Raw genomic sequence first — 13648 nt, forward strand, 5'->3', positions numbered from 1 at the left:
AAAACAGAATCTGAGGCAAGAGTTTCCATGTGAACTTCATGGGAAGCAGGTATGACCCCAGGGAGGCTTGGAGACAGCATGGAGACCGGGGCTCAGGAGAGTACATTCAAGGGAGGGCAAGCTGTCCCCGGCTTCACAATCAACACATCAAGTCGTCTGTCTTGCAGGATAGTTCCAGAGAGACTGCAAAACGGTCTGTTGGTTCTATCCTGTCAATCTGTGTCCTGTGGGCCGGAGTCTGGCCTACACATCTGGGTGATACTCCGGGCCCCTATAAGCAGCCCCTGGGGAGCCTGCGCCTGCGGGCACCAGTCCAGCCAATCCCCATCGGTCGGCGGTGGGGCAGAGGCAGTCGAGGCCAGGAACCATGTGAACCTTTATCAGGATGACTGGGGTGGGGAAGCCAGGCACAGGCCTTGGGGGGGTGGAGAATGTGAGCAGGGCCCGGGGGCTCTGGGGATATGGATGGATCCAGTATGAGGAGGCAGAGAAAGTTTGAAACCATTGTTGCAAACACGGGGGAAATGAGCATCCTGGAAAAGCTAGCAGGATTCTTGGGCTTTGTGGAGGCCCCAGCTGAGGTGTTTGAGTGCATATTAACGGTGACTTCCACTAAGGCCTGCCTGGTGGTGATTTCCTCCTGCAATCGAGCAGGGTAAGCACGGAGAAGGGAGCTCGGGCATCGATCAAAGACCCCGGGCTCCCAGGCAGCCAGGACAAAAGGACAGAGGAACAAATTAGTTTAGGACAATGGTCTCAAAATTTGTTGAAGTCAGGATCACTCGAAGAGCTTTCAAAAGGCCCAATACCCAGGCTGAACCCCAAACCAATTAAATCAGAATCCGAAGTAGGGCTTGGACATGGTCACTGTTACAGCTCTCCAAAGGATCCCAGTGTGCAGCAGGCTTGGTAACCAGTGGTCTAGGGCCCTGGCAAGAGATTAGAAACCCACGCTGAATTGGTTCCAGCTCCTTCCTGAGATCCAGAGGCATTTTTGCCCTTTGATTCTGTAAATTATCTCTGTATCTTTGTAATAAATTCCTTCTTTTTGGCTGAAAGTAATACTTGCAATCAATAGTCTTTTTTAAAAAAGATTTTGTTTATTATTTCAGAGATAGAGAGAGCATGCGCGGGGAGAGAGGGCAGAAGGAGAGGGACAAGCAGACTCCGTACTGAGTGCAGACCTGACGTGGGGCTCGATCCCACGACCTTTGGATCATGACCAGAGCTGAAACCGAGAGTAAGACGCTTAACCGACAGAGTCACCCTGGCACCCCGCAGTCAACAGTCTTAAACGCTGTTGTACCCTATCTCTGAAAAGCGACAGTGAATGCCTCTAGGTGTCCCTGACATTGCCCTCACCATGAGAACTACCGCAAAGTTGGCGTTCCTAAAGGACCAGTGTTTGATTTTGCATTTCACCCTGCAGGACACTGAGGATGGACGGCCATGGGAAGAATGCCAGGTCTGGAGCTTCTCGACCACTCATCACTGAGCTGTAGATGTGCTTGCCCTTCCCAAATGGACTTTTAAGTAATCTCTGTCGGCCTGGGTCAAAATTAAAGGCCCTCCTCACCCGAGATCATGGGGCTTCAGGCCGGAAAGGCTGGACAGCTAACCTGGCACTTGGCCCACACTCCATGTCCTGCTTCACCCCACTGCACACACGTCCACACAGCACTTACACCACACCCCATGCACGCCACACACATACCATACAGCACACGCATACACACAAACCACACACACACCATACACACACCATACACATACCACAGAAACACAAACAGATCATCCACACACACACAGACCATATACCCACGCCTACACACACACACACGCACACACACACACACACATACACGCACACACCCCACACATTTTCCTAACCTGAACTTCATAAAGGTCAGGTAACTTGGGTGACACTGGGAGGACTGTAGTCCCCTCTGCCAGGGAGGCTATCCCTGGGCCACCCCCTTCAGGCACAGCCCCACTCTCACTCTATGGTCATGGTTTTAGAGCCAGGAGGGATCTGAGATCATTCTCTGAGATGTGCGGACCTGACCTCCACGATGGTGGCAACAGAACCAAGCCAAGACTCAGTCCCCCTGACTCTCGCTCATCAGTCAGCTGCTAGTTTAGAGAACATTCGGAGGGAATCTGAAGCCACAGCCTTGCATCAACACGCAGGCAGCACCGACCAAGGAGAGCCTGGTAGGGGTGGAGTTGTGTCCCCAAAAGATGCTGAAGTCTTGACCCCCAGTGCCTGTGACGGTGGTCTTCTTTAGAAATGGGGTCTTTGCAGATGATCAAGATGAGGTCAAATGTGGGCCCTGGTCCACTAGGACTGGTGTCCTTACGACAAGGGGAAAACTGGATGCGGAGACAGATGGAGAGTGAGGGAAGACAGAGAGCGGCCGTGCAGGAGCCAAGGAATAGCTGAGCCCCTGAAGCTGCCAGGGAGGCCAGGACAGGCCCTGCCCTCACAGCCTGGGAATGAAGCAGCCTGCCGACACCTTGATCTCGGACTTCTGGCCTCCAGAACCAGGAGACACAAAACATCTGCCGTGTAAGCTGCTCGGTTTGTGGTCCGGTGTCAACGCAGGCCTAGGAGACAAACACAGAGTCCCCGGCTTCCCCGTGTCAAGCTTCAGGTGTCCTGTCCCAGCTCGGAGGCCTGTCCTCCTCTGACACATGAGGCTCTTCTACTCCGAGAACCGAGTCGTCGCTGCAGCAGAACGAGGACGGCCCCAGAGAACCTTCGGTGGCTTTGCTCCCAGGAAATGAACATCTTCACTTTTTCCTCTCGATTCAGAGGAACATGCAGCTAGTTTTAAAGAAAAAAGAGCAAAAACTCTGCTGCCTGAGCCGAAGCTCTGCTCACAGGAAGGCACAGGTTAAAATAATTAATCTTCCGTGACCCACCAGAAAGAACACTGACGTGTGAACAGCGAGTCTGCTGTTTGGACCATGGGCGCCATACACGTACCAGCGGCTAGTTCAAGGCCTTCGGGATGCCCCTTAAGCCCAGGATTGTACCACCTGGAAACACCAAGTGATAAAACACCATGGACTGGGTCTGCTGGTATTATATAGTAATCGATCTTTTTTTTTTTTTTTAAAGATTTTATTTATTTATTTGACAGAGAGAAATCACAAGTAGGCAGAGAGGCAGGCAGAGAGAGAGAGAGAGAGAGGAGGAAGCAGGCTCCCTGCTGAGCAGTGAGCCCGATGCGGGACTCGATCCCAGGACCCTGAGATCATGACCTGAGCCGAAGGCAGCGGCTTAACCACTGAGCCACCCAGGCACCCGAGTAATCGATCTTTTCAATGTTAAAACAACCTTGAGTTCCATGGCACGAGGTCCACTTGTTGGTAATGGTGTATAATCCCTTTTTTATAATCCTATCGCTGGATTCAGTTTGCTAGCTTTTTGTATTGTTTGAGAACTGTTCTATGTCCATGAGAGAGACTGATCTGGGGATTTCTTGTGATGTCCTTAGCTTGGCATCACGGTAATAGTGTCTCTTTTAGAATTTATCGGGACCAACACTTATCTAATGGCATTCCCTTATGGTCCTTTCTTTTTCTGTGAGGTGGATAGCAATGTTCCCTCTTTTATTCCTGATTTTAGTAATCTGCATCTTCTTTTTTTGGTCGGTCTAACTAAAGGTCTATCAAACCAGCTGACCTTTCCATAGAACCAAATGTCCATTTTATTCATCTTCCCTATTTTTCTTAAATTAATCTTCACCATAATCTTTATTATTGTTTTCCTTCTCCTTGCTTTGTTTTTTTAAATATTTTTAAATTATTTATTTGACAGATAGAGACAGTGAGAGGGAACACAAGCAGAGGGAGTAGGAGAGGGAGAAGCAGGCCTCTCACTGAGCAGGGAGACTGACACGGGACTCAATCCTCGGACCCTAGAACCATGACCCGAGCCAAAGGCAGACGCTTAAAGACTGAGCCACCCAAGTGCCCCTCTTCTGCTTGTTTTGAGTTTTCTTTTCTTCTCCAGTGTTTTAAAGTGAAGGTTAAGTATTGATTTGAGCTCTTACTTCTTGTTTAATGTGGGCATATATGGCTATAACTTTCCCTCTAAGCACTGTTAGATGCATGCCAGGTGTTCTGGTATATGGTGTCTTCATTTCATTCATCTCAAAATCCTAATTTCCTTTGTGATTTGTCTTTTGCCAGTAGGTATTTAGGAGTGTGTTGTTTAATTTCCACATATGGGGGGTTTCCCAAGTGTCTTCTTTTAATTGCTGTCTGATTTCATTCCAGGGTTGTTGGAGAACTTTGTTTGATTTCAGTCCTTTTAAATTTATTACATCTTTTCTCAAGGACGATTATATGATCTATTCTGGAGAATGTTCCATATGTATTCTGCTCTTCTTGGGCACAGTATTCTGTGGATTTCTACTAGGTCTACTTGGTTTATATTGATGTTCAAGTCTTCCATTTCTTTGTCAATCTCCTGGCTAGTTTTTCTATCCATCACTGAAAGTGAGTATCGAAGATTCCAACTATTATTTTTGAATTTTCTACTTTTCCCTTCAATTCTATTAGTCTTTGCTCCATGTATTTTGGGCTCTGTTGTTCGTTGCATATAAGTTTACTGTTGTAAACTTATCTTCCTAGTGGATTGATCTTCCTAATGGATTGATCTTTCTATCAACATAGAATATCCCTCTTTATCTCTAGTAACGTGTTTTGTTTTAGAAGTTATTTTACCTGATAGTGGTCTAGTCACACCAGCTTTTCTAAGTTTGCTGTTTGCACGATATATCTTTTTCTCTCCTTTTACTTTCAACCCATTTGTAACTTAGAATCTAAAGTGTGTTTTCTGTAGATAGGTATAAAGGGATCTTGTTTATTACCCCATGTGACAACTTCTGCCTTGTTATTGATAGAGCTGGAGTTATGTCTGCCGTTTTACTTCTTATCTTCTCTGTGTCTCATGTCCTTTTCGTTCCTCTCATCTTCCTTTACTGTTCTCTTTTGCATTAATGGAATATTTTCTATTGTAAGTTTTATTATCTTTAATAATTTCCTGCTATATATTTAGTCATTTTCCTGGTGGTGGCTCCAAAGCAACCACTGCCCAGCAAGCAGTTTTACTGGGAGCTCGCATGAACTCTTCAGTTCATAGCTTCTACCTATTAAACTTTGGGCAAATATGCCTGCCTGTAATTTAGTGAGATGTCTTCTGTGCTCTCTCCTCCATTCATGCTTCTAATGTAGCAGATGTTAGTTGAGCACCTATTGTGTGATGTAGTTTGTAGCAGGTGCTCATGACATAGAGACGGGTAAGACATTACCTTATCACAAAGAAGAGGGCTAGGGGACCCTCGGGGCAGAAAACAATTAAAGAGGGGACTTATGTGTACACGTGATGTTGCTCAGCTGCAGAAGGGGGGAGCAGAGAACCCCCAAGGGCAGCAACAGTTTGGAATCGCTTATAGTCAGGGGGTTTGCCATGTCTATGGCTAGCAGGTGTTGAGCACTGTTTCACAGGTATACATAGCAGGCAGACTCCAAATAGCTAAAAATATGCATCACGGGGTCTATGTAGAGCAACTGGTTATGTAAGAATTTGAGATAGGCACCCATAGGAGTGAGTTAGGCACTTGCTATGAAATAAGTTAAGAACCAAACAACATGGGAACCAACATACAGGGACCATCCTTAACTCCTTTATATGACAATACGGTAGGGGAAGAAGGCAGACCAATACATGCTGAAGAAGACAGTGTGGTTGCACCCATGGGGACAAGAGAGGGTAACTGCAGGAACAAGAACCCAGAACAAGGGAGAGCAAAGCAGTCAAAAGTTGTGGGGGAGGGGTGCTGCCCTGGGAGGACCACATGAAGTCATGGGTATGTCTGAGGGCACCTGACCTGTTCTGGTGCCCACTGCTGGCCCCTTGTACATGTGTTTGCTTAGGTCCTTGGTCCAGGGCCCTTCTGGGACCTATATCTTGTTCCAAATAGAAAATCAGCCTTCCTCACTGAGCCAGATTTGTACATAACTCTACGCTTTCAAGTTCAATGAAATTATTTTTCTACCTTTGAAGAGATGAAGATAAAGAAGCTAGTTCTAAAATTCTATCTCCTCAGAGATACCTACCCTTTGCTCCCGCCAACAAAGACACAAAAGACAGAGAGAGAGAGAGAGAGATCAGTACTCTAATTACAATGACTTGTCCCCAATAACTTGAAAACAAGAAGAAAAGTTAGCCAGCTGAAACATTAACATTAAAATCAGTACAGATGGGTCAGGTCAGATGGGTCATTCACATTAAAGCCAGTACATATATGCAGGTTTGCCTTAAATGGAAAAAGTGGTTCTCAGACCTTTAAATCTGCCTGTCACCTGAACAGATGCATTCACCTAAAAAGGGAGGTTGGCCAGCCTACAGGTGTGGGAAAAGCCCAGGTGATTGTTGACAGTGGCCACTGGGCTTTGTATAGGGGAGGAGCCTTAATTTCTGGTGTTCCTACGCTGATGCCAAGCGTGTCCCGCTGAGACGGATGCATCAGGCTCTGCCAGCTTCATGCTCTTAAACATTCCACTTGCCGCTCTTGGATTCTCCATCCTGACTGAGATCCATCCCAGGCAATGAAATCAGAGTTCTCGAGGGTAGGGCCGGGGCGTTTGTATTTCTAAAAGTTCCCCCACATGGTTCTGATGTGCAGCTAGAATTGAGAGTCCCTGATCTGGTTGTTTCCCAGGGCTGTGATGCCATGCCCACCGTTATCGGCTGGGTCTGTACCAGCCAATTACATAAACTGGCATTCTGATTCTGTACATTCATCCAGAGCTTAGTTAATGAGAAACCTTCCCTGAGAACAGGTCCTTCCCTCTCAGTGCGCTGGCGAAGATAGGCCAGCAAGACTGAGAGCTAGCCCCCGAACCTGATGAACTCACCAAGGTGATAAAACGTTACTTCCAAAAGTCATTTTGGGGGGAGGACACCACTGGCATCCCTTTCCTGGCCAAGAAAACTCAAGCCCATCTTCGTTGTTCCTATATTTTATTATCTTTGAAGAATTTATTTATTTATTTGAGAGAGAGAACAAATAAACAGTGAGGAGGGGCAGAGGCAGAGAGAGAAGCTGACGTCCCCTGAGGAGGGAGCCCGATGCGGGGCTGGATCCGAGGACCCCAGCATCATGACATGAGACAGAGGCAGATGCGTAACCAACTGAGCCACCCAGGCGCCCCATTGTTTCTGTGTTTTAGAGAGGTAAAGTAATAACACAAGAAACAAAGTTGGGTTGGCAAAATGGACAATCACAAATTCTCTAAGAACTGGGCTCTAAAGGAACTGTATCTATCGTCCATTCTTCTTGAGCTGCGGAGATTTCATGGGCGTGGCTGACTGCCTGCTCCGCGTCTGTTCCCCACACCCTCTTCCTAGCAGCCCTCCAGCTGGGCTCTGCGGTCTCCCTCTCCCTTGAGGACATGGGCCTTGGGGGAATTTGTTTCCATCCTCAGCTCCTGGGATGCTCTGATTTGCCTCAGGCTATTCCCATCCCTGGGACTCAAGAAAGAGCAAGGGCCCTGATGTCACCAATGAGACACACGAGTGGGTTGTGACCAGCACCCAGATCAAGAAGCAAAATATCACCTGCAGCCAGAAAGCCCTTTCCTGCCCCCTTCCACTCACTCGTCCCTCAAGGGTGACCACTATCCCGATTTCCAACACAGTCATTTTTGCCTGTTTTATACTTCTTTTTATGTAAGTAGAATCCAACAGTGTATACTCTGTGTCTGGCTTCTTTTGCTCACATTATATGTGTGAGAGACTCACTTTTATTGTGTGGAGCTGTAAGTTGTTTACCTTCATGGCTGTAGGGTATGATGGAATAAGCCAAACTTACCCATATTCTATTGTTGATGAGCGTTTGGCTGGTTTCCAGTTTAGAATTATAGTGAATTGTGCTGCTATGAACATTCTAGTCCTTGTCTATCGAGGACACATGCACGCATTTCTGCAGGGTAAATGCCTAAGAAGGGTTGCTGGACTGAAGGGAATGTATACATTCCATTTTAGGAGCTAGAGCCAAATGGCCTTCCATAGCCCCACATTGGATGGGACCGATTTTCCCTCCACTCTACAGTATGAATCTTCCGTGTCCTTGTCAACACATCTGTCTTCGCTGTTAACCATTTTGGTGGTGGGCAGAGATGAGATTCAAGGAGTCTTGCCGCAGGCTTCAAGCTATCCCTTCTCATTTAGGTGAAGCCCGCCAGTTCTCCCCATGAACATGAATGAGAAGCAATAGATGAAATGATTACTAGGAACTAATTGAGACCAATGGCCACCAGGTTAAAACAAAAGGACTTGACGACACCATTAAGCTGCTGGATCAACAAACAGCTCAATCCATTACCTCCAGGCTGCTTTGCTCTGTTTACATTAGAAAGCACCTTCCATGCTCTTTTCAAAAACCCTTGAGCCTACCACATCCTTCCTTCATTTTCTGATGTGGAAACTGATCACCAGTGAAATAGAACCGTTACTCCAAGGCCAGGAAGTTAGCAAAGGTTAGACTTGAGACGGAGACCCAGGATTTCAGACCCAGCTCTGCCACCTATATCACGCCGCCACCCCCTCCCCAGCAGGAAAACCTCTCAGTTTGGGCAAATGACTGCAAGCCCTCTGATCACATAGGCGCCATTTATCAATGATGCCAAACCACAGAGCTAATATGCCAATCGCCATTTCAGCTAACGGAGGGACCAACCATCTTTTGCAAACAGGCATTAGCTGCTGTCTCCTTGCTGCACCCTGTTCTGAGGAAATTGTCAGCCACATGGGCAAGGCCCAGTCCTCCTGGAGAAAAGAGACTGCTGCTTTTAAGTCACAAGTCACTAATGAGGACACGAAGACAGTGAGAAAAGCAGGAACAGAAATTATAGTAGCAAGTGCTTCTTCCAGCGACGCAGACACAGGAGCTGTAACTATCAGCTTCCCAACTTGGAAACCCAAGAAAATTTCGCCTAGTTTTGTAAAGGGACAACCCACTGATATAAAAATTCAATGGAGCAATGGAACGCAGTTCAAAGACCTAAAGCATCTTTTCAACGATAAACCAGTCGTGATTCAGCCTAACTGCTCTGCCAACACACCATATCGTAAATCATTCTGTAGCCGCCTTGTCCTCGTGGCAGCAGGGCAGACAGAATTCATCACTTTCCCCCTCCAACCATGGTAAATTCATGGTCTTCAACATCCAGACCAATGAATGGAGTTGCTCCAGAGCACAGGTTCAGATGCTTGCAGTAGGACCGGCCGCCAGACTGCTCCTGTCACTCCCCCACCACTTAAAACTCTTCAATGGCTTCACACTGGAATTCTAATGAAATTCATAGGTCTCGGTCTAGCGTTCAAGGCTCTCTCTGTCCCAGGCCTGTCTATTTCTCTGCCCGTGCTGGTCTTCTTCCTATTCCTTGAACATGCCATAGTCCCCTCCTTTTCCCGTGGTTTCAGTTTCCATGGCCGCTTCAGAAGCAGCCAGTCCCCCTTCTGCTATGTGGATCAGCAGGTCAACCAGCCTTGTGCTACCTCACAATGCCCACATCATCAATCTCGCTCCATCTCACCACGTAGGCATTTCATAGTCTCATCCTATCACGAGAAGAAGAGTGAGTACAGGGGCACGGGGGGGTGCTCTGTCAGGTAGGCATCTGACTCCTAATATCGGCTCAGGTCATGGTCTCATGGGTCACGAGAGCGAGCCCCTTGGTGTCAGGCTCCATGCTCAGCAGGGAATCTGCTTGAAGGTTCTCTCCCTCTGCCCCTCCCCCCACTGGCACATGCGTGTGTAGGCGCTCTCTCTCTCTCTCAAATAAATAAATAAATCTTAAAAAAAAAGGAGGGTGAGTATAGTACAGTAAGCTATTCCGAGAGAGACCACATTCACACAATCTTATTACGTAATTACACTTGTTCTATTTTATTATTAGTTGTTAACCTCTTACTGTGCCTAATTTATAAATTATACTTTACCACAGGTAGGTATAGGAAAAACCATAATATATCTCAGATTCAGTATTATCTGTGGTTTCAGGCATCCATGGGGGCCTTTTTTTTTTCTTTGAATAAGTAATGCTTCGCGAATTTGTGTGTCATCCTTGCGCAGGGGCCGTGCTAATCCTCTCTGTATCGTTCCAATTTCAGTATACGTGCTGCCGAAGCGAGCACCAACTGGGGCCTTGGAACATAACCCCTGCAGCAAAGGAGGGACTACGGTACCACGTTTTTATGGCCTCAGGGACTTTGGGCTTGTAATTCTTCTTCTGGAACTTTCTGCCCCAGCTCATTGGCTAGCGAGCAAGTCATTCTTCATTTCCAGTCAAGCGTCCAAGAGCCTTCTCTGATCAGTGTCTCTGAAGTAGCACCCCCCCTCACTCTTTATCATGGCACTTAGTCTATTATCTTCCAAGTGCGATGGGTACTCACTCGTTTATTGCCTGTAAGCTCCATGACACCAGGGACCCTGTATTTCCACCCCCTAGAATGGCAGCAGGAACACAGGAGGTCTTCAGTGACTGTTGGTTGGATAGATGGATGAATGAATAAAGGATAAGCCAGTCGTGGATTAACCAGTGGTGTGGCTTTGTTCTCTTCTCTGCTACCTGAATTAAGACCATCTAGATATTCACTAGATCTTTTGTCAAAGAAATGTTCCCAAGACAATAAAACACAGAGAAAAAAACAGAGTGGGAGGAAACTAGTGGGAAAGGAGACAGGAATATACATTAAACATAAGATTTAAAACTATCTCTGTTTTGTCTGTTTTTTACCATACTGTCGGGTATCCTAGGAGCCTTCATGAGGCTGACTGTGGAGTCCATCCTGAGCCACACAATAGAATCTTGGGATTACGTATATTTTTAAATGGGCTTTTCCTTTTTTTGTGACCAATATATTGGTCAGCCACTGGGAAGCCACAGGACTTTTGAAAAGATCTGGTAAGTGTGATACATGGTTGTCTGAGCGCATGCATGACTATTAGGGTTCGCTGTATAAAAAGGAGTATTCCCCACTTCAGAGACAGCTGTGCAATCAACTGCCCATCCGCAAGCCCAGGGCGAGTAGTCCAGCATCACTAGAACTGTCACCTTCCCCAAACCTTCTAGTTTAAGCTCCCCATGTCACAGAGGAGGAAGCATGCAGAGCAGAGTTAGCAGATAACTTTCTCATATCACGGACCTAGTGAGGAGTAAGGTCGACCTCAGCCGGAGACTCCAGACTCCAGATTCCAGACTGGGTCCCTTCATGACGCCACAATACATCGGCTAAGCCCAGCCATGAGCGAAGGAGCCGGTTTCCCAACAGAACCGCGAAACACAGGAAGGGGCAGGCCTCCTGCTGCGAGAGTCTGCAACCTCCAGGCTCACCTTGGCCACACGGAGAGGGCGACAGAGACAAGCCCAAACCAACAACTCGTCGGGGCGCGTGCGGAACCATGACCCCCACAGCATCTTCACCCAGGTGCGGTTCAGCCCAGACGCGTCTGCCTCCAGCGCTCAGGACCACCCCAGCCGCCGAGATTTTCACCAAAGCCTGAGGGCCCCAGTACCTCAAAAGAGAGGCCAGGGCCCGCCCTGCCTGACGCTGGAGGGGGAGTGATCTTCTCCCCAAACCAGTGCTCAGCAAGGCCTGAAGCCCGTGGGGGCGGTAGGCACGCGGGTGGGGAGGTAGGAGGAGGTGACAGGAAGGGAGGAAGAGAGGGAGGAGCAAAGCGGGACGAATGCCCGTGGGTCCCCGTCTCCGGATTTGAGAATCTCGGCTCAGGTTTCTAGGGAATGGAAAACAGCTCTTCACCCTAGCTCTCCGGCCGGCCACAGCCAGAACCCACAGACCAGCTCCCTCTCCGCCGCTCCCGGGGCTCGACACTCGCAGGGGGAAGGGGCGGCCCAGGGGCGGGACCCCGCAGGCGGGCAGCGCACGGGGGTCTGGGAGTAGGGCTGCGGGGGCGGCCCGAAGCCCCGGGTCTACGCCCCCTCCCCGCAGCCCGGCCCGCCGGCGCCCGCCCGCCCCTACCTGTAGTAGCGGTCATCTTTGAAAGGCGTGAGGTCCTCCTTCAGCTCTCGGTACGCCTCCTGGAGTCGCTTGCACAGGTGCTTGAGCTCGCTGCAGAGCGGGGGCTCGAAGGCAGGGTACTCGGCGTCCATGCCCGCACCGCGCCTGCCCTCCCGGCGCCGAGCCCGGCGTCCCCTCCTCCCGCCGCTCCGCCCTTTGTACTGCTCCTTCGGCCCTCTCTCTTCCAGCTCCGGGGATCGGGGGCTGCCGGCGCACTGGGCGGGACCGAGGAGGAGGAGGAGCAGGTGGCGGGGGAAGTGGGAAGGGGGCGCGGAGGAAGGGGGCGGGGCGCGCTCAGGGCGCCGCCGCGAGATGCGGGGAGCGGAGCCTGTCGGGGTGCGGATGGGGTCCGCCCCGGAGCCACGCGGGCCTAAGGAGAGGAGGGTGCCGCGCCCATCAGCCGCCGCCCAGGGAGAAGGAGCCGGAGCGGGCGGGGGGGAATCCAACACAAGGTCATCAGACGCCCAGGACAAACATATGAAGGGCCACCCTCGCTCCTGCTCGTACTGGGAAAAGGAAGCAACCGGAGAGGACAGAAAAAAAGGAAAATGGGGCTTCAAGGCGGACTGAACAGGTTAAAAACTGGGGCCGGCTCCCACGTTCAGCACCACGGACAGTCCCAGACTGCTTCTCCGCATCGCCCCCACCCCCACCTGGGTTCTACTTGGCCTAATCCTAAAACATTTAAAACCAAGCCCATTATGGTTATGTCATAAGAGATTTTTTTAACGATGTGCCCAAATAAGTTGACTCTTCCCACACGTTCTATAACCACGGGGGGAGAGGCAAGGGAGTTTCTCATCGTCTACAAGCTCAACACTTGAGTATAAAATTAAAACTCACAAATCAACACGTCTTCCATAGGACTATATGTCTAACGATGGGGATGGTGTCATCTCTGGTGAATTTTTACAATAATAAGTGAAGAAACAATTGTTCCTAATGAGGTCAGTGTGTTTCTACCCAGATGCAGGACAGGTTTCTATGCTCTGTTGAACTTGTATGCATTGGGGGAAACATTTTACAAACATACATTTGGGGGACCCCACTTACACTATTGAATATAAATTATAGAACACAGGTCCTAGGAACCTGTATTTTTCAAAGCTCCCCATGTGAGTCTAATGATCACTCACCTTCAAGTATTCTCAGAATTCCCAAACTATACTCTTGATTTCACCCACTCTCCCTTGCTCTTTTTTATCCCCATTTTAAAATATTTTTATTTTTAAGCAGTCTCAACTGAGCCAGCCAGGCGCCCCTATCCCCATGTTTTATTTTCTCTTCCTTCTTACATTCTGGAACAAATTTTTATCTGCTAGCCAAGCTCTCTTGTCAAGACTTGCAAATAACCCCATAACTTGTGTTCATCCTGCACCCTGCACAGTTTCAGTTTTAGCCTTAATTTGTTAACATGAGTGTCTGTATTTAACAGTCTCCAAAGGACAAAGAATGGAGCTCAGAACTGGCTCTACCCAAAATACAGTGCAGACAGGCATGCTAAGAAAGCACACGTGCGGATTTGTTTCCTGAAATGAGATAGAGACT

At 48.7% G+C, this 13648-nt stretch overlaps 1 protein-coding gene and 1 non-coding gene across 2 annotated transcripts in view; both read right to left on the reverse strand.

Moving 5' to 3' along the window:
- The window catches only part of TMEM181 (transmembrane protein 181), a 68033-nt gene extending 55663 nt beyond the window's left edge, over positions 1-12370 (reverse strand). Inside the window, exon 1 of the mRNA XM_059176648.1 lies at positions 12062-12370. Within this exon, the coding sequence (XP_059032631.1) occupies positions 12062-12192 (131 nt within the window). The 5' untranslated portion in view covers positions 12193-12370. The remainder of the gene's footprint in view (positions 1-12061) is intronic.
- LOC131834902 (U6 spliceosomal RNA) lies at positions 10110-10216 on the reverse strand. Its single transcript, XR_009354996.1, has one exon. It is a non-coding gene; the product is annotated as a U6 spliceosomal RNA (small nuclear RNA).
- Positions 12371-13648: the final 1278 nt, after the last annotated feature.

The sequence above is a fragment of the Mustela lutreola genome, chromosome 6 (genome assembly GCF_030435805.1).
Source record: "Mustela lutreola isolate mMusLut2 chromosome 6, mMusLut2.pri, whole genome shotgun sequence".
Classification (NCBI taxonomy): Eukaryota; Metazoa; Chordata; class Mammalia; order Carnivora; family Mustelidae; genus Mustela; species Mustela lutreola.